We start from the raw sequence: 25,034 nt of genomic DNA on the forward strand, positions 1-25,034 counted from the left end.
CACCAGACCCATGATGCTCTTAATCCGGCCCTGTCTGGAGGTCCACAGTTTGGAAAATAGGCTAGTTTTATATGGCCCCAGGATTGTGCAGTTCTTCCAAAATATTAAAGAGATATGAATCGTTCTATTCCATTTTTTTTCACTGTAGGATCCACTTCTGTTTTGCCTTACAAATACTGATGCAAAATACTGAGCCAAATACAGTGATCCCTCAACATACGATGGTAATCCGTTCCAAATGGACCATAGTTTGTTGAAACCATCGTATGTTGAGGGATCTGTGCAATGTAAAGTATAGGACAGTGGTCTACAACCTGCGGACCTCCAGATGTTGCAAAACTACAACACCCAGCATGCCAAGACAGCCAACGGCTGTCCGGGCATGCTGGGAGTTGTAGTTTTGCAACATCTGGAGGTCCGCAGGTTGAAGACCACTGGTTTTGGAGGTTATATTCACGTGTCCCCGCCGCTCCGGACCGTCACCGCTCGTCACCGCTGCCCTGGATGCCGCCTTCCATCGCTGTCGCCGCGTCCCCGGGTGTCCCCGACACTCCAGCAAGGCCTCTGCTTCCCCAGCATCCTCGCTCTCACGTCGCCGCCATCACGTCGCTACGCACGCCGCTCCTATTGGATGACGGGGCGGCGTGCGCAGCGACGTGATGACGACGATGGAGAGCACCGACGATGCAGGGGATCCCGAAGAGGACGCGCCGGAGCCCCGAGGACAGGTAAGTGACCATCAGCGGAGCTCACGGGGCACCGTAAACTGCTATCCGGTGGCAGCTGAAGCAGTCTGCGCTGCAGGATAGCAGTTTATGCGATGGCCCCGACATACAAAAGCTTCATATGTTGATGCTGCCTTCAACATACGATGGCCTCTGAGAGGCCATCGCATGTTGAAATGATCGTATGTCGGGGCTATCGTAGATCGGGGGGTCACTGTACTACCATGTGAAGCCAGCCTTAGGCCGTATTTACACACAGCACAAGGCTTGGTTCAGAAAAAGTACCATTCTTATATAGTTTTCCTCTGTATCGGTTCCACTCCAGATTTTGGTTAAACATACTGACTAAAATACTGTGCATAAAATACTGCGCAACAGCTGGAGGCACACTGGTTGTGAAACACTGGTCCATGTACTTCTGAAGTATTTTCATTGCCTATGTCACATAATAATATTTGATACCAGAGGTGGGCCTTGATTTCCAGGGGTTCATTACTGTACAAGACACAGTTGTAATAAAAAGAAATGATGTAATAAATAGTTTATAAAGGAGCTGTGATCTAAACATCAAGCTTCTGTACACCAAGAACGATAACAAAAATATAAAAGAAAAGCTGCGGGCGGCAACAGCAAGCAGAATATTCACTTCAGTCCCCACAACATTCTCCTGCGCTACTCAGCAGCTGCCGCCTGGGACAATAGCGAGCCCGGGGATTGGGCCGTGTACCACGTGACGTCAGCGGCGGCCTCTCATTCACATGCAAATAAGGCAGGGTATATGGCGAGTGCGAGCAGCCGCATTGTGACGTCACAAAGAGCCCCATAGAACGTTGTATATAGTCACATGGACCGGGGGGAGAAGCAGGTGTGAGCGCTCGCCCTGTACACTCTCACACTGGTCACCTATATCTGCACGTAGTCACCATGGACCGGGGGGACAGGCAGGTGAGCGACTGACTGCGGCAACCGCACCTACCGTGCTCTCTGCTCCACTAGGCCGCATTGTGTGCACGGTCCTCCGGGGGTGGAGCTGATACATTCTTACTATCATCATATAACCTTGTGTATAGTGTGGATGTATGAATGTGTATTATGTTCTGTATAGTGTGGATGTATGAATGTGTATACTTATATATTGTTCTGTATAGTGTGGGTGTATCTATGTGTATACTTATATATTGTTCTGTATAGTGTGGGTGTATGTATGTGTATACTGTTCTGCATAGTGTGGGTGTATGTGTATACTTATATATGTTCTGTATAGTGTGGATGTATGTATGTGTATACTTATATACTGTTCTGTATAATGTGGGTGTATGTATGTGTATACTTATATACTGTTCTGTATAGTGTGGGTGTATGTATGTGTATACTTATACTGTTCTGTATAGTGTGGGTGTATGTATGTGTATACTGATATACTGTTCTGTATAATGTGGGTGTATGTATGTGTATACTTTATATACAGTAGATACTATGTTCTGTATAGTGTGGGTGTATGTATGTGTATACTTATATACTGTTCTGTATAATGTGGGTGTATGTATGTGTATACTGTTCTGTATAGTGTGGGTGTATGTGTATACTTATATATGTTCTGTATAGTGTGGGTGTATGTGTATACTTATATATGTTCTGTATAGTGTGGATGTATGTGTATACTTATATACTGTTCTGTATAGTGTGGGTGTATGTATGTGTATACTGATATACTGTTCTGTATAGTGTGGGTGGGTGTATGTATGTGTATACTTATATAGTGTGGATGTATGAATGTGTATACTTATATACTGTTCTGTATAGTGTGGGTGTATGTATGTGTATACTTATATACTGTAGATATTGTTCTGTATAGTGTGGGTGTATGTGTATACTTTGTATGTGTATGTGTGGGTGTATGTATGTTTATTCCTATACTATAGGTATTGTGTTCTGTATAATGTGGATGTATGTATGTTTATACTTATATACTGTGTTCTGTATAGTGTGGGTGTATGTTTATACTTATATACTGTGTTCTGTATAGTGTGGGTGTATGTTTATACTTATATACTGTGTTCTGTATAGTGTGGGTGTATGTTTATACTTATATACTGTGTTCTGTATAGTGTGGGTGTATGTATGTTTATACTTATATACTGTGTTCTGTATAGTGTGGGTGTATGTATGTTTATACTTATATACTGTGTTCTGTATAGTGTGGGTGTATGTTTATACTTATATACTGTGTTCTGTATAGTGTGGGTGTATGTTTATACTTATATACTGTGTTCTGTATTGTGTGGGTGTATGTGTATCCTTATATACTGTAGATACTATGTTCTGTATAGTGTGGATGTATGTTTATCCTTATATACTGTAGATACTGTGTTCTGTATAGTGTGGGTGTATGTGTATACTTATATACTGTGTTCTGTATAGTGTGGGTGTATGTTTATCCTTATATACTGTAGATACTGTGTTCTGTATTGTGTGGGTGTATGTGTATACTTATACTGTAGATACTATGTTCTGTATAGTGTGGATGTATGTTTATCCTTATATATTGTAGATACTGTGTTCTGTATAGTGTGGGTGTATGTTTATCCTTATATACTGTGTTATGTATTGTGTGGGTGTATGTGTATACTTATATACTGTAGATACTATGTTCTGTATAGTGTGGATGTATGTTTATCCTTATATACTGTAGATACTGTGTTCTGTATAGTGAGGGTGTATGTTTATACTTATATACTGTGTTCTGTATAGTGTGGGTGTATGTTTATACTTATATACTGTGTTCTGTATAGTGTGGGTGTATGTTTATACTTATATACTGTGTTCTGTATAGTGTGGGTGTATGTTTATACTTATATACTTTGTTCTGTATAGTGTGGGTGTATGTTTATACTTAAATACTGTAGATACTGTTCTGTATAGTGTGGGTGTATGTGTATGTGTGGGTGTATGTATGTTTATACTTTAGGTATTGTGTTCTGTATAATGTGTATGTATGTTTATACTTATATACTGTGTTCTGTATAGTGTGGGTGTATGTTTATACTTATATACTGTGTTCTGTATAGTGTGGGTGTATGTTTATACTTAAATACTGTAGATACTGTTCTGTATAGTGTGGGTGTATGTGTGGGTGTATGTATGTTTATACTTATACTATAGGTATTGTGTTCTGTATAATGTGTATGTATGTTTATACTTATATACTGTGTTCTGTATAGTGTGGGTGTATGTTTATACTTATATACTTTGTTCTGTATAGTGTGGGTGTATGTGTATGTGTGGGTGTATGTATGTTTATACTTTAGGTATTGTGTTCTGTATAATGTGTATGTATGTTTATACTTATATACTGTGTTCTGTATAGTGTGGGTGTATGTTTATACTTATATACTGTGTTCTGTATAGTGTGGGTGTATGTTTATACTTAAATACTGTAGATACTGTTCTGTATAGTGTGGGTGTATGTGTGGGTGTATGTATGTTTATACTTATACTATAGGTATTGTGTTCTGTATAATGTGTATGTATGTTTATACTTATATACTGTGTTCTGTATAGTGTGGGTGTATGTTTATACTTATATACTTTGTTCTGTATAGTGTGGGTGTATGTTTATACTTATATACTGTGTTCTGTATAGTGTGGGTGTATGTGTATACTTATATACTGTAGATACTGTGTTCTGTATAGTGTGGGTGTATGTGTATACTTATATACTGTGTTCTGTATAGTGTGGGTGTATGTTTATACTTATATACTGTGTTCTGTATAGTGTGGGTGTATGTTTATACTTATATACTGTGTTCTGTATAGTGTGGGTGTATGTGTATACTTATATACTGTGTTCTGTATAGTGTGGGTGTATGTGTATACTTATATACTGTAGATATAGGCCCTCATTTACTTAGAAAATCGGGTTGTAAGTCTATGTTGCTTTCTTACCCGACTGCTTTTTTCCCCTGGTATTTATTATTATGTCACACGTTGTTGTTTGTCGCACGTGGGTTTTGTTGGTTGTGGTTTCCAACTCCTCTGCGTTGTCGGGAAAAAATCCACAACAATTCAACAAATTCGGGTTGGAAACCTTTATAAATACGTGGGAAAGCTCAGAAATGTCAGGTTACGCCCCTTTTTTGGGTTTGGGAGAATCCACATCGGGTCTGTCGGGAAAAAATGTTGCATCCTGTTGCAGACTGGCGCGCGATGTCTGCAACATGTCGCAGACAAACATGCGCCAAAAAAACCCGACAAAACAAGTCGGGTTTAGAATAGTAAATGAGGGCCATTGTGTTCTGTTAAGTGTGGATGTATGTGTATACTTATACTATGTTCTGTATAGTGTGGGTGTATGTATGTGTATACTTTATATACAGTAGATACTATGTTCTGTATAGTGTGAGTGTATGTATGTGTATACTTATATACTGTTCTGTATAGTGTGGGTGTTTGTGTATACTTTGTTCTGTATAGTGTGGGTGTATGTATGTGTATACTTATATACTGTTCTGTATAATGTGGGTGTATGTATGTGTATACTTATATACTGTTCTGTATAGTGTGGGTGTATGTATGTGTATACTTATATACTGTGTTCTGTATATTGTGGGTGTATGTATGTGTATACTTATATACTGTACTGTGTTCTGTATAGTGTGGGTGTATGTATGGGCACACTTACACTGCTCAAAAAAATAAAGGGAACACTAAGATATCACATCCTAGATCTGAATGAATGAATGAACTAATTGTATGAAATACTTTCAACTTTAAATATTTGAATGTGCTGACAACAAAATCACACAAAAATTATCAATGGAAATCAAATTTATCAACCCATGGAGGTCTGGATATGGAGTCACACTCAAAATCAAAGTGGAAAACCACACTACAGGCTGATCCAACTTTGATGTAATGTACTTAAAACAAGTCAAAATGAGGCTCAGTAGTGTGTGTGTGTGTGTGTGTGTGTGTGGCCTCCATGTGCCCGTATGACCTCCCTACAATGCCTGGGCATGCTCCTGATGAGGTGGCAGATGGTCTCCTTAGGGATGTCCTCCCAGACCTGGACTAAAGTATCTGCCAACTCCTGGACAGTCTGTGGTGCAATCTGTTGGTGGATGGAGATATGATGTCCTAGATGTGCTAAATCTGATTCAGGTCTGGGGAATGGGCGGGCCAGTCCATATCATCAATGCCTTCCTCTTGCAGGAACTGCTAACACTGCAGCTACATGAGGTCTAGCATTGTCTTGTATTAGGAGGAACCCAGGGAGAACCCCACCAGCATATGGTCTCACAAGGGGTCTGAGGATCTCATAGCGGTACCTAATGACACTCGGGCTACCTCTGGCAAGCACATGGAGGGCTGTGCGGCCCCTCAAAGAAATGCCACCCACCGCCAAACCAGTCAGGCTGGAGCATGTTGCAGGCAGCAGAACGTTCTCCACAGCGTCTCCAGACTGTCACATGTGCTTAGTGTGAACTTGCTTTTATCTGTGAAGAGCACAGGGTGTCGGTGGCAAATTTGCCAAACTTGGTGTCTCTGGCAAATGCCAAACGTCCTGCACGGTGTTGGACTGTAAGCACAACCCCCACCTGTGGATGTCGGGCCCTCATGGAGGCTGTTTCTGACCGTTTGAGTGGACACCTGCACATTTGTGGCCTGCTGGAGGTCATTTTGCAGGGCTCTGGCAGTGCTCCTCCTGCTCTTCCTTGCACAAAGGCAGAGGTAGCGGTCCTGCTGCTAGGTTATTGCCCTCCTACGGCCTCCTCCACGTCTCCTGATGTACTGGCCTGTCTCCTGGTAGCGCCTCCATGCTCTGGACACTACGCTGACAGACACAGCAAACCTTCTTGCCACAGCTCGGATTGATGTGCCATCATGGATGAGCTGCACTACCTGAGCCACTTGTGTGGGTTGTACTCCGTTTCATGCTACTACTAGAGTGAAAGCACCGCCAGCATTCAAAAGTAACCAAAACATCAGCCAGGAAGCATAGGAGCTGAGAAGTGGTCTGGGGTCACCACCTGCAGAACCACTACTTTATTGGGGGTGTTTTGCTAATTGCCTATAATTTCCACAACAGCATGTGAAATTGAGTGTCAATCAGTGTTGCTTCCGGAGTGGACAGTGGGGGAGATTTATCAAAACTTGTCCAGAGGAAAAGTTGCTGAGTTGCCCATAGCAACCAATCAGATCGCTTCTTTCATTTTTAACAAGGCCTCTGAAAAAAGTAAAGAAGCAATCTGATTGGTTGCTATGGACAACTGGACAACTTTTACTTTGGACAGGTTTTGATAAATCTCCCTCAGTGTGATTTCACAGAAGTGTGATTGACTTGGAGTTACATTGGGGGAGATTTATCAAAACCTGTGCAAAGGAAAAGTTGCCCAGTTACCCATAGCAACCAATCAGATCGCTTCTTTTTTAACAAGGCCTCTGCAAAATGAAAGAAGCGATCTGATTGGTTGCTATGGGCAACTGGTCAACTTTTCCTTTGCACAGCTTTGATAAATCTCCCCCATTGTGTTGTTTAATCCCTTAACGACGCAGGACGTATATTTACGTCCTGCGCCGGCTCCCACGATATGAAGCGGGATCGCGCCGCGATCCTCCATCATATCGCGTCGGTCCCGGCGCTCATCAACGGCCGGGACCCGCGGCTAATACCACACATCGCCGATCGTGGCGATGTGCGGTATTAACCCTTTAGAAGCGGCGGTCAAAGCTGACCGCCGCTTCTAAAGTGAAACTGAAAGTGACCCGGCTGCTCAGTCGGGCTGTTCGGGACCGCCGCGGTGAAATCGCGGAGTCCCGAACAGCTGATCGGACTCCGGGAGGGCCCTTACCTGCCTCCTCGGTGTCCGATCGACGAATGACTGCTCCGTGCCTGAGATCCAGGCAGGAGCAGTCAAGCGCAGATAACACTGATCACAGGCGTGTTAATACACGCCTGTGATCTGTGTAAAAGATCAGTGTGTGCAGTGTTATAGGTCCCTATGGGACCTATAACACTGCAAAAAAAAAAGTTAAAAAAAAGTGTTAATAAAGGTCATTTAACCCCTTCCCTAATAAAAGTTTGAATCACCCCCCTTTTCCCATAAAAAAATAAATAAAACTGTGTAAAAAAAATAAAAATAAATAAACATATGTGGTATCGCCGCGTGCGTAAATGTCCGAACTATAAAAATATATAATTAATTAAACCGCACGGTCAATGGCGTATGCGCAAAAAAATTCCAAAGTCGAAAAAAGCGCATTTTTGGTCACTTTTTATACCATTAAAAAATGAATAAAAAGTGATCAAAAAGTCTGATCAAAACAAAAATCATACCGATTAAAAACTTCAGATCACGGCGCAAAAAACGAGTCCTCATACCGCCCTGTACGTGGAAAAATAAAAAAGTTATAGGGGTCAGAAGATGACATTTTTAAACGTATACATTTTCCTGCATGTAGTTATGATTTTTTCCAGAAGTGCGACAAAATCAAACCTATATAAGTAGGGTATCATTTTAACCGTATGGACCTACAGAATAAAGATAAGGTGTAATTTTTACTGAAATATGCACTGCGTAGAAACGGAAGCCCCCAAACGTTATAAAATGGCGTTTTTTTTTTCTATTTTGTCGCACAATGATTTTTTTTTTTCCGTTTCGCAGTGCATTTTTGGGTAAAATGACTAATGTCACTGCAAAGTAGAATTGGCGACGCAAAAAATAAGCCATAATATGGATTTTTAGGTGGAAAATTGAAAGGGTTATGATTTTTAAAAGGTAAGGAGGAAAAAACTAAAGTGCAAAAACGGAAAAACCCTGAGTCCTTAAGGGGTTAAATGGTACCTTTTATTTTTTGAGCAGTGTATGTACCGTGTGTTCTGTATAGTGTGGGTGTATGTATGTGCATTCACTTACACTATACTGTATATTCACTTACACTACTGTGTATATCTCTTATGTATTTTGTTCTGTGTAGGTGTATGCATACTTACGATGTGTGTGTATGTATGTGTATATATATATATATATATATATATATATATATATATATATATATATATGCTATTTCATATCTTATCTATATCTCTGATGTGTGCCTGTGCTGCATGTGTGGTGTCATCAAAACTTGTATAGTTTTTGTATTTTATACATTGTCTGATACTGTATCTGGATTGGCCTCAGTGTGTGTGTGTGTGTGTGTGTGTGTGCATATATATTACACACACACACAGTCATGGCCATAAATGTTGGCACCCCTGTAGGTGTTGGCACCAAGTATCTCTCACAGAAAAGGATTGCAGTAACACATGTTTCGCTATACACATGTTTATTCCCTTTGTGTGTATTGGAACTAAACCGAAAAAAGGGAGGGAAAAAAAGCAAATTGGACATAATGTCACCAAACTCCAAAAATGGTCTGGACAAAATTATTGGCACCCTTTCCAAATTGTGGATAAATAAGATTGTTTCAAGCATGTGATGCTCCTTTAAACTCACCTGGGGCAAGTAACAGGTGTGAGCAATATAAAAACCACACCTGAAAGCAGATAAAAAGGAGAGAAGTTCACTTAGTCTTTGCATTGTGTGTCTGTGTGTGCCACACTAAGCATGGACAACAGAAAGAGAAGAAGAGAACTGTCTGAGGACTTGAGAACCAAAATTGTGGAAAAATATAAACAATCTGAAGGTTACAAGTCCATCTCCAGAGATCTAGATTTGCCTTTGTCTACAGTGCGCAACATTATCAAGAAGTTTGCAACCCATGGCACTGTAGCTAATCTCCCTGGGCGTGGACGGAAGAGAAAAATTGATTAAAGGTGTCAATGCAGGATAGTTTGGATGGTGGATAAGCAGCCCCAAACAAGTTCCAAAAATATTCAAGCTGTCCTGCAGGCTCAGGGAGCATCAGTGTCAGCGTAAACTGTCAACATTTAAATGAGAGGGAGGACCCCACTACTGACACAGACATAAAAAGCAAGACTACATTTTGCCAAAATCCTTCTGGGAAAATGTCTTTTGGACAGATGAGACCAAGATAGAGCATTTTGGTAAAGCACATCATTCTACTGTTTAGTGCCTACAGTAAAATATGGTGGAGGTTCAATGGTGTTTTGGGGTTGTTCTGCTGCCTCTGGCACTGGGTGCCTTGAATGTGTACAAGGCATCATGAAATCTGAGGATTACCAATGGATTTTGGGTCGCGCTGTACAGCCTAGTGTCAGAAAGCTGGGTTTGCGTCCGAGATCTTGGGTCTTCCAGCAGGACAATGACCCCAAACATACGTCAAAAAAGCACCCAGAAATGGATGGCAACAAAGCGCTGTAGAGTTCTGAAGTGGCCAGCAATGAGTCCAGATCTAAATCCCATTGAACATCTGCGGAGAGATCTTAAAGGGGTTCTCTGGCCCTAAGACATCTTATCCCTATCCAAAGGACCCCCACAATCTTGCGTTCGGCACCCACCTCTTTGAGCTGCACGCCGCGCTGCCAGCTCACAAACTGCCGTGTGCTGACCACAGGTCCGGAGTATCATGACGTCATATGCAAGTCTATGGGAGGGGGCGGTTGTTGGGTGCCAACATTTACAGCCATGACTGTGTGTGTGTGTGTGTACATATATATATAATTATATTTTATATCATCTTTCTTTGATTCTCCATCTGGTTTTGATTTTTACACTGTATTCCTTTTGGTGTATGTCATTGCCTGACTTGTTGTAGTGTTTTTCTACCCATATTGTGGCTTGGTACTTGTATTGCTTGTTTTGAGTGTGAGCTCAGTGTTTTTCATTAGTAATGTTGCCTGGCCTGTTGGGGTAGCTTTGTGCCTGTGTAGGTTTTGTTTGTGTATAGAACATGTATGTGAAGGATGCAGGTGGAATTAGGCTTCTTTCACACCAAAAAATCCTCCGTTTTTAAACATCCGTAGGAAGATCCGTGTGAAAATCAGCTGAAAACGGCAGTAACAAAATCCTATACGTCCGTTAGAAAATCCCATTATAGTCTATGGGATTTTCTAATATCCGTATGAATCCGTTATTGATAACGGACGTTGGTTTGTTACGGAAGATAGTTTCGGAAGAAATAGCTCATGAACTATTTCTTCCATAACAAACTAACATCTGTTATCCATAACGAACTATAACGGATTCATACGGATATTAGAAAATCCCATAGACTATAATGGGATTTTCTAACGGACGTATAGGATTTTGTTACTGCCGTTTTCAGCTGATTTTCACACGGATCTTCCTACGGAGGATTTTGTAATGTGAAAAGCCTTAAAGGGCTTTGACTCAGGTTGGAATAGTTTCTTATTGTAGCTCTTACAAGTCTTCCCCCAAAACAAGAATATGTAGTGCAGAATATTTCTGTCATTATGGGAAATATGCGGCATACAGAATAATTAGGAGGCATATCTCTTAATTTGTACCCATAAAAGTGTATAGTGCTGCGGAATCTGTTGCTGTTATAAATATATAAATTATTATTATTATGGTAAATCGATGTTTATTAATTTTAGCAAATAAACAATATGCTATGAAATAACAGTTGTGCACTGATCCATATATAACTTGAAGAATAAGAGGCAACAATCTTCTGAGGCCTTTTTATGTGTTTTTTTTTTTTTTTTGTGTATTATTATTTTTTTTTTAGCATTGAAATTGCATTCCTAGATACTACAAGTGGGGGCTGTACCATAGTTGGCTGGGTCCACACTGTATTTTGGTCAGTAAATTTAGGCAAAACCGACATAAAGAAAAACTATCATGGAAAGATTTGCACCCTTCTCTCTGTTTTTGATTAAAATACTGTTTGAAATACTGACCAAAATATTGGGTTACTATATCTTATCTGAGCTCCTTTTTTTATTGAAAATAAGGCAGTGTTTCCCAACCAGGGTGCCTCCAGATGTTGCAAAACTACAATCCCAGCATGCCTGGACAGCCTTTGGCTGTCCAGGCATGCTGGGAGTTGTAGTTCTGCAACTCCTGGAGGCACCCTGGTTGGAAAACACTGATCTAAGGCAGTGTTTCCCAACCAGTGTGCCTCCAGCTGTGGCAAAACTACAACTCCCAGCATGCCCGGACAGCCAAAGGCTGTCCAGGCATGCTGGGATTGTAGTTTTGCAACATCTAGAGGCACCCTGGTTGGGAAACACTGCCTTATTTTCAATAAAAAAGGAGCTCAGATAAGATATAAGATAAGAGCCGGACAGGGCATGCTGGGAATTGTAGTTTTGCCACAGCTGGAGGCACACTGGTTGGGAAACAATGATCTAAGGTAATGCAATGCGGATTCATTAGTGGACTGTGACTGGCATTGTAAAGAAGGCTTCTATGTGGAAGATTGAGGTGCTGAAGTGATGTTGCTGGAATGATTCAGGATTCCTTATAATATATATTGGGGGTGAATTTATCAAACTTTTTTTACACGTGTTTTTGGTGTGTGTAACAAAAAAATAATTTGGCACGTTGATGGTTTGCCAAACTAGTTTACATGAATGATTTTGGTGCAGTGGCTGAATTTATCATGTGAATTTATCTGAATGTTTTCAAACCAATCCCAGCAATCTTTTCACACGGCCGTCTGTCCCCATTCCCCCCCCCCCCCCCCCCTGTTTAGGTTCCGTTGGTGGTGCTTGTAAACGGATTCCAAACAGTTGTAAAATAATCCCATTGATGTCAATGGGATTTGTTGTGTTTTTTTTTTTTTTTTTTTTACAATCCTTTCACATCCGTCTGTTCCATGGAAAACGGATGAGCCTTTAATACCATCCGTTTTTTTTTTTTTTTTTTTTTTTTTCAATCCATTTTTACTTCTCAGCATTCTCAGAACAAAAAAAAAATTATTATTTTTTGTTTATTAACTGAACAATAAGATCCAAACGGATACGGTAACCCATTTACATCCGTTATGGTCCATAATTTTTTGATTTTATTTATTTATTTGTCTTTTTATTTTTGACGGGAGAAGAACGGGACGGGTTTAGATGGCCGTGTGAATACAGCCTTACAAAGCTTGCTTACAACTACATCACAGAAGCAAAAATCCCACACATGTGCACGTGTGTCCAATTACTTCTATTAAAAACTATTAATCCTTCCAGTAGTTATCAGCTGCCGAAGTTGTTGTTTTTTTTTCTGTCTGACAACAGTGCTCTCTGCTTGTGTCAGGAACTGTCCAACGCATTAGAGGTTTGCTATGGGGATTTGCTCCTACTCTGGACAGTTCCTGAGACAAGCAGAGGTGTCAGCAGAGAGCACTGTGGTCAGACAGAAAATAACTCCACTTCAGCAGTTGATAAAAACTGGAAGGATTGAGATTTTTTTTATAGAAGTAATTTACAAATCTGTTTAATTTTCTGATGCCAATTGAGATAGATAACATTTTTCCTGGAATGCCCCTTTTACGGCTTTATTCTTCTACAATAGAACACAGGACATTTAAAAACATGTTTCAGGCCCATGTGGCCCTTAGTCATTGTATATTTTGCATTATTTTTACCATTTTATTTTGCAGACAAGGAAACCTCTTGTTGAGAAGCGGAGGAGAGCTAGGATTAATGAAAGTCTGCAGGAGCTTCGAGGCATCCTTGCCGACAATGAGGTGTGTATTGTTGTGAAATATTGATGATGGAGCAGATGTCACTCGAATAGACTAGACATAGTGCAGTCAGCAGAAAGTCTGCCAGAGAAAGAATAGCTGAATCCAGATACAGTCATTGCACTATATCATGAGTTTTACTGACTCTCTAATTTGATATCTTTTCTTAATAGTTTCAATCAAAGATGGAGAATGCTGAAGTTCTTGAGCTCACAGTGAAGCGTGTTCAGCGGATCCTTCAGACAAGATCAGCGGGTGGGTGTATATAATACGGCAAAAGATGCGGCCTCCAAAGTAGAAAAGTTAAAGGGGTATTCCAGGATTTTTTTTTTTTTATTTGACTATGCTACAGGGGCTTTAAAGTTAGTGTAGTTCATACTATAGTGTCTGTACCTGTGTGTGACAGTTTTCTCACAATTCTTCTATGATTTTCACTAAAATATTTATTTTTAACAGCATACAAAATGACTGTTGTCTCAGATTTTTCCCAGATTGCAATGCGGCCGAGACCTGACTCACTAGTCATCTGATGACAGGGAGCCTGTCTGCTTCAATGGGTGGAGGGATCGCTTGGTGGGAGAAAGTTCAATCTGCAGCTAATGCAACAGCTAAAGGCACCCTGATCGAAAACCACAGGTCTATTGAATGGATGCAGCTCATTTATGTTTCAATGGGTGGGGTGGCTGATGTGTGGGAGGGAGGAAAATGGAATTATGGGATTTTTAGGCAAAAGAAGAAAACTGAAACGGGAAATACCAGTTCACAAAAAGCTAGCCACAATGTTATGGTAATCTCACAGCATAGCCATTAAGCCCAAGACAAGCGCAGATCCTTCCTAAGCATGTCCATTACTGTCTGCCAGGTACGTACTAAAATCACCCTATGGTGGATAACCCCTTTAAAGGGGTTCTCCGGTGCTTAAACATCTTATCCCCTATCCAAAGGATAGGGGATAAGATGCCTGATCGCAGGAGTCCCGCCGCTGGGGACCCCCGGGATCATACACGCGGCACCCCGTTTGTAATCAGTCCCCGGAGCGTGTTCGCTCCGGGACTGATTACCGGCGACTACAGGGCGGGCGGCGTGTGACGTCACGCCTGCGCCGGCGTGTGACGTCACGCTCTGCCCCTCAATGCAGGCTCCGCCCCGGCGCAGGCGTGACGTCACACGCCGCCCACCCTGTAGTCGCCGGCAATCAGTCCCGGAGCGAACACGCTCCGGGGACTGATTACAAACGGGGTGCCGCGTGTATGATCCCGGGGGTCCCCAGCGGCGGGACTCCCGCGATCAGGCATCTTATCCCCTATCCTTTGGATAGGGGATAAGATGTTTAAGCACCGGAGAACCCCTTTAATCTTCCATAAGTATGAATTTGAAGTGCTTATGTCTATGTGCCCAATAAGTTTGGATGACTCATGTTAATTTTTTATTTATTTTTTTTCCTGCTTTTTACAGACACAGACCGGTTACAGCGTGAGGCCAGTGAGCGGTTCGCCGCAGGATACATCCAGTGCATGCATGAAGTGCACACCTTTGTGTCCAGCTGTCCAGGCATAGATTCCGGCTTGGCTGCTGACTTGCTCAACCACCTACTGGAGTCCATGCCCTTGAGCGAGGGAAGTCTTCAGGATCTTGTTCTGGATGTTCTTCTGGATTCCCCTTCTTCCGATCCTTCGTGCGCTCTTAGCTTGTTGGGATCGTCCTCTGATGACAGCTGTTCTGATGTGGATGAAGCTGAAATTGGCAAAAGTGGGACAGAAACTGAGCAGGACAATGAGAGGACCCCAGAAATTCAGCCTCCAGCCCCTACTATGTGGAGACCATGGTGATGTGATCCTTAATATAAAAACGCATAAGGACTTGTCCTGACCAGAAGACCTGGGTCATTGGTACCAGTCCCAGAAGACAATAGCCAGTACATATCACATCAATATATTTGGATGTTCCACTCTATAACTCTTTATCTGTTGCAATATGAAGAGACTCTGTGTATAACTGCACTGTCCCAGCGACATGAATGTCTGTGAGACTAAGCCTCCTCCTTTCCAGCTCTGGTGGCAAGATCACAGTGCAGGACTACCTACGCAGGATACGCCTCTTTGACGACTCTGTGAACCACCTTGGTGTATGTCATACGATTTATAATGTGCAACATGTTTATTGTTCTTGTACAGATACTATTCATTATACTGCGCAGCAACATTTTGTGCTAAACCTACCCCCTAGTCTCCCACTGCTGGAGAGACCATCCGTCCAATGTTTGAGTGTTCTAGAGCAGTGGTCTCCAATCTGCGGACCTCCCAGATGTTGCAAAACTACAACTCCCAGCATGCCCGGACAGCCATCGGCTGTCCGGGCATGCTGGGAGTTGTAGTTTTGCAACATCTGGAGGTCCGCAGGTTGGAGACCACTGCTCTAGAGGGATGTGGTTACAGTCACTTTGTTCAGGAGATGCTTTATAGGGGTAATATAGGTAGTGTCCTCTCTTGCTGCGTAGGCATAGTGGTAGTGCATTTAACTCTAATCCCTAGGAGGGATGTCTAGTGTTTAGGTAACCTGAGGTTCTACCTTCAGTGAAGGAGACTAGAGGATTGTTTGGATACCGATTTGAAGGGTGCTATAGGAAACATACTTTTTTTTTTTTTTTTGTGCAGGAGTATGTGTATATTAGGATGATCTTGTTTTAGGTTTTTATTTTCCTTTTTTTTTTTTTTATTGTGTACATAGATGATATATATATTATTATTATTTTTTTTTAATTTTAGGGAGCAGGTGCCTGAATCTGTGTGGTGCACTTGAACCAAATGGCAAATTCATGGTCTCCATTGTGTGCATTCATCTGGCAAGCACTTATTGTTGTTTTTCTTTAACCTTCTCACCCCACTTTATTGTCTTCTTCTTCTTTTTATACTAAAAAGTACTAGAGTGTTTGAGTAGTGCTTCTGTGCATTTAATTTTTCATGAATAAATTAATGATCTTTTGACGGGGGGGAAAAAAACATCATCTTTCTGGATTTTTTCCTTTCCTATCTTAACACGAGCATCTATTGCAAATCTTTAAATTAAGTTGTTCACTTATTTTTAATAATTTAGCAAAAGGCAATATATATTCTACAATGATTTATACATAATATGGCTTAATGTGTGAGAATATTGTTACATTATGCATTCTTTATTGAGGAAAGTATACAATTAAAGAGAATGTACACTTTGGCTAGTATTGCCCTTTGTGGTCAAAGTATTCAACTTGGTTAGTTTGTACCTAATCTCAGAGGGGCATTTACTAATCTTTTACTATGTAGTCTGGTTTTTACCCTGTTTTTTTCTACTTCATTTTTGACTATGTGCGACAAATTTACTAAATTGTTGCACGGCATTAATAAATTTGGCACACATAGGCAAAAGTGGGAAATTTACTTCATGTAGTAGAAAAAATAGTCCGTTCCTTTTTCCTGCTGTCTGAACAGGTTTGGCTGCTGGTTTCCTTCTGGATCTTTTGTTTTTGAGTTTGTTTTTTTTAGCTTTTTCACCACATCTAAATAATTCAATAACTACAGTGGTCCCTCAAGTTACAATATTAATTGGTTCCAGGAAAACCATTGTAAGTTGAAACCATTGTATATTGAGACCATAACTCTATGGAAACGTGGTAATTGGTTCTAAAGGCACCAAAATGTCATCCAAAATAGGAAAAAGTGACAAAGAAAAGTAGATAACTAATATAGATAAAGCAAATCCTTACATATAAAAGTAATAAAGATCTGCTGTGAGCTGTAAATTACTGTCTATGTCAGTGTTTCCCAAGCAGGGAGCCTCCAGCAGTTGCAAAACTATAACTCCCAGCATGCCTGGACAGCCAAAGGCTGTCCGGGCATGCTGGGAGTTGTAGGTTTGCAAAAGATGGGGCCACCCTGATTGGGAAACACTGGTCTATGTAGAGGGCAGGAGCTTCTTCAGGGGTCCTGTACAGTACAGGCAATGTCCCAAACAAGTAATGGAGTCGCCATCACCTGGTGTCCAAAAGAGCAGCTAACCCTGATACAGGTAAAGAGTACAGAACATGTAATATCAGACACCAGTCAGTGCATACACTTCAGTAATACAGGGGTTTTACCAGTGAATGCCCATTTTGATTGGTTGGTTCTTCCAGCCATTGACACGTTTCACAGATCTGGACTGTCTGTAGCATTGTATGTTGAGTCTGGTTTCAACTTACGATGGTCCAGAAAAGACCATTGTATTTTGAAACTATTGTATGTTGAGGCCATTGTAAGTTGAGGGATCACTGTAAATTGTAGTCATGGCTCAGAAGTGGTAAACGGTGTTTAGTGTGTGTGTGTGTGTGTGTGTGTGTGTGTTTATTAAATTTTTTTAACACAGTTTTTTTCTCCCTAAATGTACTTACACTTTTTTTTTTTTGGTTACTTCTTCTACAGATCTGTGTATCCTGTGGACTCCTTCGAATTCGGTGGACTACTTCGACGACCAGCGTTTTTCTTTGCTTGATGTTAATAAAATGGTTAACGAGGGCTTGTGGGGGAGTGTTTTTTTGTAATAAATTTTTTTTTTAAACCTGTTGTGTTTTTTTTTTTTATTTTACTTTACTAGACAGGCTTAGTAGTGGAAGCTGTCTTATAGACTGAGTCCATTACTAAGCCGGGCTTAGCGTTAGCCACAAAAACAGCTAGCGCTAACCCCCAATTATTACCCCGGTACCCAACACTACAAGGGTGCCGGGAAGAGCCGGTACCAACAGGCCCGGAGCGTCAAAAATGGCGCTCCTGGGCCTAGGCGGTAACAGGCTGGCGTTATTTAGGTTGGGGAGGGCCAGTAACAATGGTCCTCGCCCACCCTGGTAACGTCAGGCTGTTACTGTTTGGTTGGTATTTGGCTGAGAATAAAAATAGGGGGGACCCTATGCGTTTTTTAAATATATTTAATTATTTATTTTAAAAAAAAACGCATAGGGTCCCCCCTATTTTCATTCTCAGCCAAATACCAACCAAACAGTAACAGCCTGACGTTCCCAGGGTGGGCGAGGACCATTGTTACTGGCCCTCCCCAGCCTAAATAACGCCAGCCTGTTACCGCCTAGGCCCAGGAGCGCCATTTTTGACGCTCCAGGCCTGTTGGTACCGGCTCTTCCCGGCACCCCTGTGGCGTTGGGTACCGGGGTAATAATAGGGGGTTAGCGCTAGCTGTTTTTGTGGCTAGCGCTAAGCCCAGGTTAGTAATGGACTCTGTCTATAAGACAGCTTCCACTACTAAGCCTGTCTAGTAAAGTAAGAAAAAAACACAACAGGTTTTAAAAATGTTTTATTACAAAAAACACTCCCCCACAAGCCCTCGTTAACCATTTTATTAAAATCAAACAAAGAAAAACGCTGGTCATCGAAGTAGTCCACCGAATCCGAAGGAGTCCACAGGATACACGGATCTGAAATGAGAAGAAAACAAAAAAAATGGGTTAGTACATTTATTATCACCTGCTCACACATCTCCCACCCCGCACGACTACAACTGCCAGCATGCCCTTACAGTAAGGACATGCTGGGAGTTGTAGTTGTGTGGTGCAGGAGATGTGTGGGCAAGTGACAAGCTTGTCCCCTGCCCCCAGCTGCAGGACTACAACTCCCAGCATGCCCTTACAGTAAGGTGGGGCGGAGGCCGGGCACAGTGTTTCCCAACCTGTGACTTGTAGTTTTGCAACATCTGGAGGCACCCTGGTTGGGAAACACTGTTTTAGGCCAATGTTTCCCAACCAGGGTGCCTCCAGATGTTGCAAAACTACAAGTCCCAGCATGCCTGGACAGTCAAAGGCTGTCTAGGCATGCTGGGAGTTGTAGTTTTGCAACATCTGGAGGCAACCTGGCTGGGAAACACTGGCCTAAAACAGTGTTTCCCAACCAGGGTGCCTCCAGATGTTGCAAAACTACAACTCCCACCATGCCTGGACAGCCTTTGGCTGTCCAGGCATGCTGGGAGTTGTAGTTTTGCAACATTTGGAGGCACACTGTTTGGGAAGCTTGCGCAACTTACCGGCTTCCGTAGGATCCAGCGCTGCACGACACTGCCGCGCGACGATCTCCGACAGCGATCGTCGCTGGAGCCTCGGAAGGGTAAGTGAACGTCTTCGCCGGTCCCCTTCAGCTGTTTAGTTTTGCAACAGCTGGAGGACTACAGTTTACAGACCACAAACCAGTGGTCGGCAAACTGTGGCCCTCCAGCTGTTGCAAAACTACAACTCCCAGCATGCCTGGACAGCCAATGGCTGTCTAGGCATGCTGGGAGTTGTAGTCTTGCAACATCTGGAGGCACCCTGGTTGGGAAACACTGTTTTAGGCCAGTGTTTCCCAACCAGGGTGCCTCCAGCTGTTGCAAAACTACAACTCCCAGCATGCCTGGACAGCCAAAGGGTGTCCAGGCATGCTGGGAGTTGTAGTCTTTCAACATTTGGAGGCACACTGGTTGGGAAGCTTGCGCAACTTACCGGCTTCCGTAGGATCCAGCGCTGCACGACACTGCCGCGCGACGATCTCCGTCAGCGATCGTCGCTGGAGCCTCGGAAGGGTAAGTGAACGTTTTCGCCGGTCCCCTTCAGCTGTTTAGTTTTGCAACAGCTGGAGGACTACAGTTTACAGACCACACACCAGTGGTCTGCAAACTGTGGCCCTCCAGCTGTTGCAAAACTACAACACCCAGCATGCCCTGACAGCCAAAGCCTATGGCTCTCAGGGCAGGAGCCCGGGCTGACATTACAGTGCAGCCGCCCGGGCTCCTCATACGGCCTCCCCGCTACCCCCCCCCCCCCCCCTTGTCTCCCACCCGCGCCGCTCAGCTCCCGCTGCTACAAGACTACAACTCCCAGCATGTCCTCACTGTAAGGGCATGCTGGGACTTGTAGTCTTGCAACATCAGACAGATGGGAGTTGTGTGGTGCTGGCAGGTGAGAGGGGGGGATGTAAATCACTGCAGTGTCCCGGTAGCGCGGTGAGGGTAGCGGGGAGAAAGTATGTCGGAGCCCGGGCGGCAGTAGCTTTTCCTGCTCCATGTTGGAGCTGGAGTAAATTTAGTCATTTTTTATGGCCGTTGCGACAGTTTATTGCGCAACTGCGACTGTCTCAGTTAATAAATTCCTGACCACTGCAAGTAAAAACTGAAAACTAGCGTAAATTAAGCGGGGAAAAAAAATTTGACTTTCTAGCTCTTGCTAGGGAAAGTCACACAATTTATAGGGTAGGCGCAATTGCGACAATTTTGCGCCAAAAATAGTCAGAAAAAAATTACTAAACCCCTTAGTAAATGCCCCTCATAGGGCGCACTTTAGCATCATTGCTGTATTTTGATTTAAGATGCAGCTATGCAAGAAACATTCAAAGGGGAGACCCATTCATGGCCTGAAATAGTCAAAAATTTACTTACCCTTTTAAAGATATTTTCTGCCTACACGACTCCGCCCCCCATGTGACATCATGCCCCACCCCCCACAATGCAAGTCTATGGGAGGGGCGTGACTGCCGTCACGCCCCCTCCCATAGCCATGCATTGCGGGGGCGTGATGTCACATGGGGTGGGGAGTCGTGACATCACAATACTCCAGCCCCGTAGTCGTGACCCGTCAGACTCTGAGGCTGCAGCGCTGCGTGCAGCTCCCAGAGGTGGGTGCTGCCTTTGGATAGGGGATAAGATGTCTTAGGGTCGGAGTACCCCTTTGAAAAGTCACTGGCTGAGGAACACTGGTGTATAATGTGTACTGTATATAGTCCCATTCTATCATGTACATGATTTAACCTACCCTTTACACCCATTAGGATCTATGTGTATAGGCCCATATTTATCAAACTCTGTGAGAGAAAAAAATAGTGATTTTCCCACAGCAACCAATCACAGCTCAGGTTTCACTTTACCAGAGCGCGTTAGCTGTGCTGTGATTGGCTGCTGTGGGAAAATCCCTCCCACAGTTTGATAAATCTGGGCCATAGTCTTTATATGTTCCTATGAGTTCTTGGTTCCTCAGATCAGATTTTGGACACTCGTATGTCATAGCTCCTTGATCTGTCACAAAGGGTTCAGTGATTTTTATTTAGTTAAAATTATATATATATATATATATATATATATAATTATGATTAGTGGTTCACGTATCTGAGGAAACTATTCTACTACGGAGCTGTATATTCATTGTCTTAGGCTCCATATACAATACAAAATTTGCGAGCAGAGGAATTATGCTTAGAAATTCTTGTGCAGCAGAGTCCCATTGCAATCAATAGGGTTCTGCTTTACAATGCACACTGGAATTTCAGTGGCAGAGTGTTGAAATTCATCCGCCAAAGGAATAACATGTTCATTCTTTCGATGGAATACACTGCTGGCTATGGGGACAGGCTATGACTGATTCAGTTGCTGACTGGCCATCCTCTGATTCTCTGCACGGCGCTTATCCAGGCGGACATTCCATAGTGTGCACATAAAGGTTTTTATTTTTTATATTTAGTATAAAACAGAATTTCAACTGATAAAGGTCAGATTAGAAGACTTGCCTTCACATCTAAGACTATATAATAAGGTATATCCTTTTAGGGTATGTTCACACTGAGGAATTGGGGAAGAAATCACGCTGAAGATTTCCACCCCAAAATACTTTTTTTTTTTTTCGCTCAGAATTAGCAGCGAATTCGCGTGGAATTCCGCGCGGAAATGCAAGTTGGAGATTGGGCGTAATATATGTATTTTTTTAATTCATAAATACTTAAAAAAAATAAATAAAATTCATGTGGAAATTCCGCGCGAATTCCGCGTGGAAATACTTCTGACTGAAAAAAAAAAATAACATTGATCTCTATGGGAGAACGACGCTGATTCCGCCTGAAAGAAAATGTTCTTTCTTCAAGCGGAACATACTTCCTCGTCAGAATTCTGCTTGAGGAAATTCCTCAGTGTGAACTGAGGGGCAGAAATTCTGTACAACTCTATGGGGGTTTTCACTGCTGAATGATTTGGAGAGGAAAAAGCGAGCAGAATTACTTGTGGAAATTCCTCAGTGTGAACATACCCTTAGGGTATGTTCACATGTAGCATATACATATAGTTACATAGTATAAGGTTGAAAAAAATTAAATACAAGAGTCCATCACAGTCAACCTGACACCTTACTGTGTTAATCCAGTAGAATGCAGATACCAAATGCCCACTACCTTCTTGCTTCCGTAGTCTGAATGATTTTCTTTTATCAGTTATCGTATCACTAACTATTTTTGTTAACCACATTGGTCTTCTCCTATTTCTAACACATTTATTCCTGTAGGGTCTCTGTCGTTCATAAGATCTGTTCAGATTAATAACAATACAGAATAGGCCTCCTATTAAAATAACCTACCCTTAAAAAACATCAACCCCAAAGCACTAAGATGGGGAGCACCCACAGAAAAAAAATCTCCCTCAGCATGGAATCTAACAGGCCGGCCTTATGGTAATATCATGCTGCTGTGCAAATATTCTCAAAAATGGTATCTCGCCTGGCTGAGACATCCTTAAGGGGATCAGTGAGTGCAACCCCACCACCACCTCGACACGTTTCGACTCTTCGTCAGTAGGTGCTTCTAAAAATGTCCTATTAAAGGAGTACTCTGCTGGAAAACTATATATATTTAAATCAACAGGTGCCAGAAAGTTAAACAGATTTGTAAACTACTTCTATTTAAAAATCCTAACCCTTCCAGTACTCCTCAGCTGCTGTATGCTCAAGAGGAAGATATTTTCTTTTTTAACTTTCTTTCTGTCTGACCACAGTGCTCTCTGCTGACACCTCTGTCCATTTTAGGAATTGTAAATCCCCATAGCAAACCTATCCTGTGGTCAGACAGAAAGGAAGTTCAAAAAGAGAAGAACTTCCTGTGAAGTATACAGCAGTTGATAAGTACTGGAAGGATTAAGATTTTTAAATAGAAGTAATTTACAAATCTGTTTAACTTTCTGGCACCAGCGAAGTACCCCTTTTAACTGCTTAAGGACCCAGGGCGTACTGGGCAATCATTCAGCAGGCACCCCGTGCAAACTCTGGGGGGATCCTGATGTTTGGCAACATCTGAGGGGCTACAGTTTGGACACCAAACTGTTCTCCTTTTGTTGCATAACTCAAACTCCCAGCATGCACTGGCAGACCATGCATGATGGGAGTTGTAGTTTTGCAACAGCTGTAGGCACACTGGTTGGGAAATGCTGAGCTAAGTTTTGCAACCAGTGTGCCTCCAGCTGTTGCATACCTTCAACCCCTAGCATGCACGGACAGCCAGAGGGCATGCTTGGAGTTGGAGTTTAGCAACAGCTGAAGGTTTTTCCGACCCCCCCCCCCCTCCATTTGAATGTACAGGGTACATTCACACGAACGGGTTTTTTTGTTTTACAGTTTCTCGCTGCAAGTTTGAGATGCAGCAAATTTTCCGCTGCAGCTCAATCTCCCAGCGGAAAACTCCGCTGTGAAACTCCGCCATGTGATTGTACCCTAAAAACACTACATTACACAAAATAAAAAGTAAAACCCTACATATACACACCCTACATAGTTACCCCTCCCCCCCCTAATAAAAATATAAAATGTCTGGTACAGCACTGTTTCCAAAACGGAGCCTCCAGCTGTTGCAAAGCAACAACTCCCAGTATTGCCGGACAGCCATTGACTGTCCAGGCATGCTGGGAGTTTTACAACAGCTGGAGGCACCCTGTTTGGAAAACACTGCCCTAGGGTAATTTTGGTATTGGAGGCAAGTGTAATTCTTGCATCCGGGTCCGTCCCATGCAAATCCCTAATTTAGGCCTCAAATGCACATGCCGCTTTCACTTCGGAGCTTTGTCATATTTCAAGGCAACAGTTTGGGGTCACATTTGGGATATTTCCGTACTCAGGAGAAATTTTGGGGGGCTTTGTCTCATTTTACCCCTTATGAAAAAGGTAAAGTTGGGGTCTACACCAGAATGCTATTGTAATTTTTTTTTATTTTTTACACTAACATGCTGGTGTTGCCCCATACTTTTCATTTTCACAATAAGTAAAGGGAAAAAAAGACCACCGAAATTTGTAATGCAAACCCCCTTCATCATCACCACATGTCAATGTCTGATTTAACAGTGGTCTTCAACCTGCGGACCTCCAGATGTTTCAAAACTACAACTCCCAGCAAGGACGGGCAGCCATCAGCTGTCCGGGCTTGCTTGGAGTTGTAGTTTTGAAACATCTGGAGGTCCGCAGGTTGAAGACCACTGCGGCCTTCGACATCATCCACTCCCCCCCCCCCCCTCTCACCCCCTTTAGTTTTGTACTCGCCTCCGCTCAGCGGGACGTTAGGGTGCGCTGGTCCGGGCCATCTGTGCTGCAGGGACCGTCCGGTGGGGAGGGATAGTCATTCTGGGCTTTCCATCTTCACCGGGGGGGGGGGCCTCTTCTCAGCGCTTCGGGCCCGGAATAGAGACGTTGTCTTGACGACGACGCACAGGGACGTTGCTCATGAACATCCCTGTGCGTCGTCAAGGCGACGTGACTATTCCGGGCCCGAAGCGTGGAGAAGAGGCCCCCCCCCCCGGTGAAGATGGAAAGCCCAGAACGACTATAAAACTAGTATAAAAGTATAAAACTAAAGGGGGGGAGGGCTGGATGATGTCGAAGGCTGCAGTGGTCTTCAACCTGCGGACCTCCAGATGTTTCAA

The 25,034-nt window shown here is 42.7% G+C and overlaps 1 protein-coding gene across 1 annotated transcript; it reads left to right on the forward strand.

Annotated features, from left to right (window-relative positions):
- Window positions 1–1,485: 1,485 nt before the first annotated feature.
- On the forward strand, window positions 1,486–16,544 carry LOC130360587 (transcription cofactor HES-6-like). Its single transcript, XM_056563117.1, has 4 exons — window positions 1,486–1,670; window positions 13,248–13,334; window positions 13,505–13,586; window positions 14,787–16,544. Exons 1-4 carry the CDS (start codon window positions 1,650–1,652, stop codon window positions 15,158–15,160), a joined length of 564 nt encoding a protein of 187 aa, XP_056419092.1. The 5' UTR covers window positions 1,486–1,649; the 3' UTR covers window positions 15,161–16,544.
- The last annotated feature ends 8,490 nt before the right edge of the window (window positions 16,545–25,034 follow it).

This window comes from Hyla sarda, chromosome 3 (genome assembly GCF_029499605.1).
Source record: "Hyla sarda isolate aHylSar1 chromosome 3, aHylSar1.hap1, whole genome shotgun sequence".
NCBI classification, from domain to species: Eukaryota; Metazoa; Chordata; class Amphibia; order Anura; family Hylidae; genus Hyla; species Hyla sarda.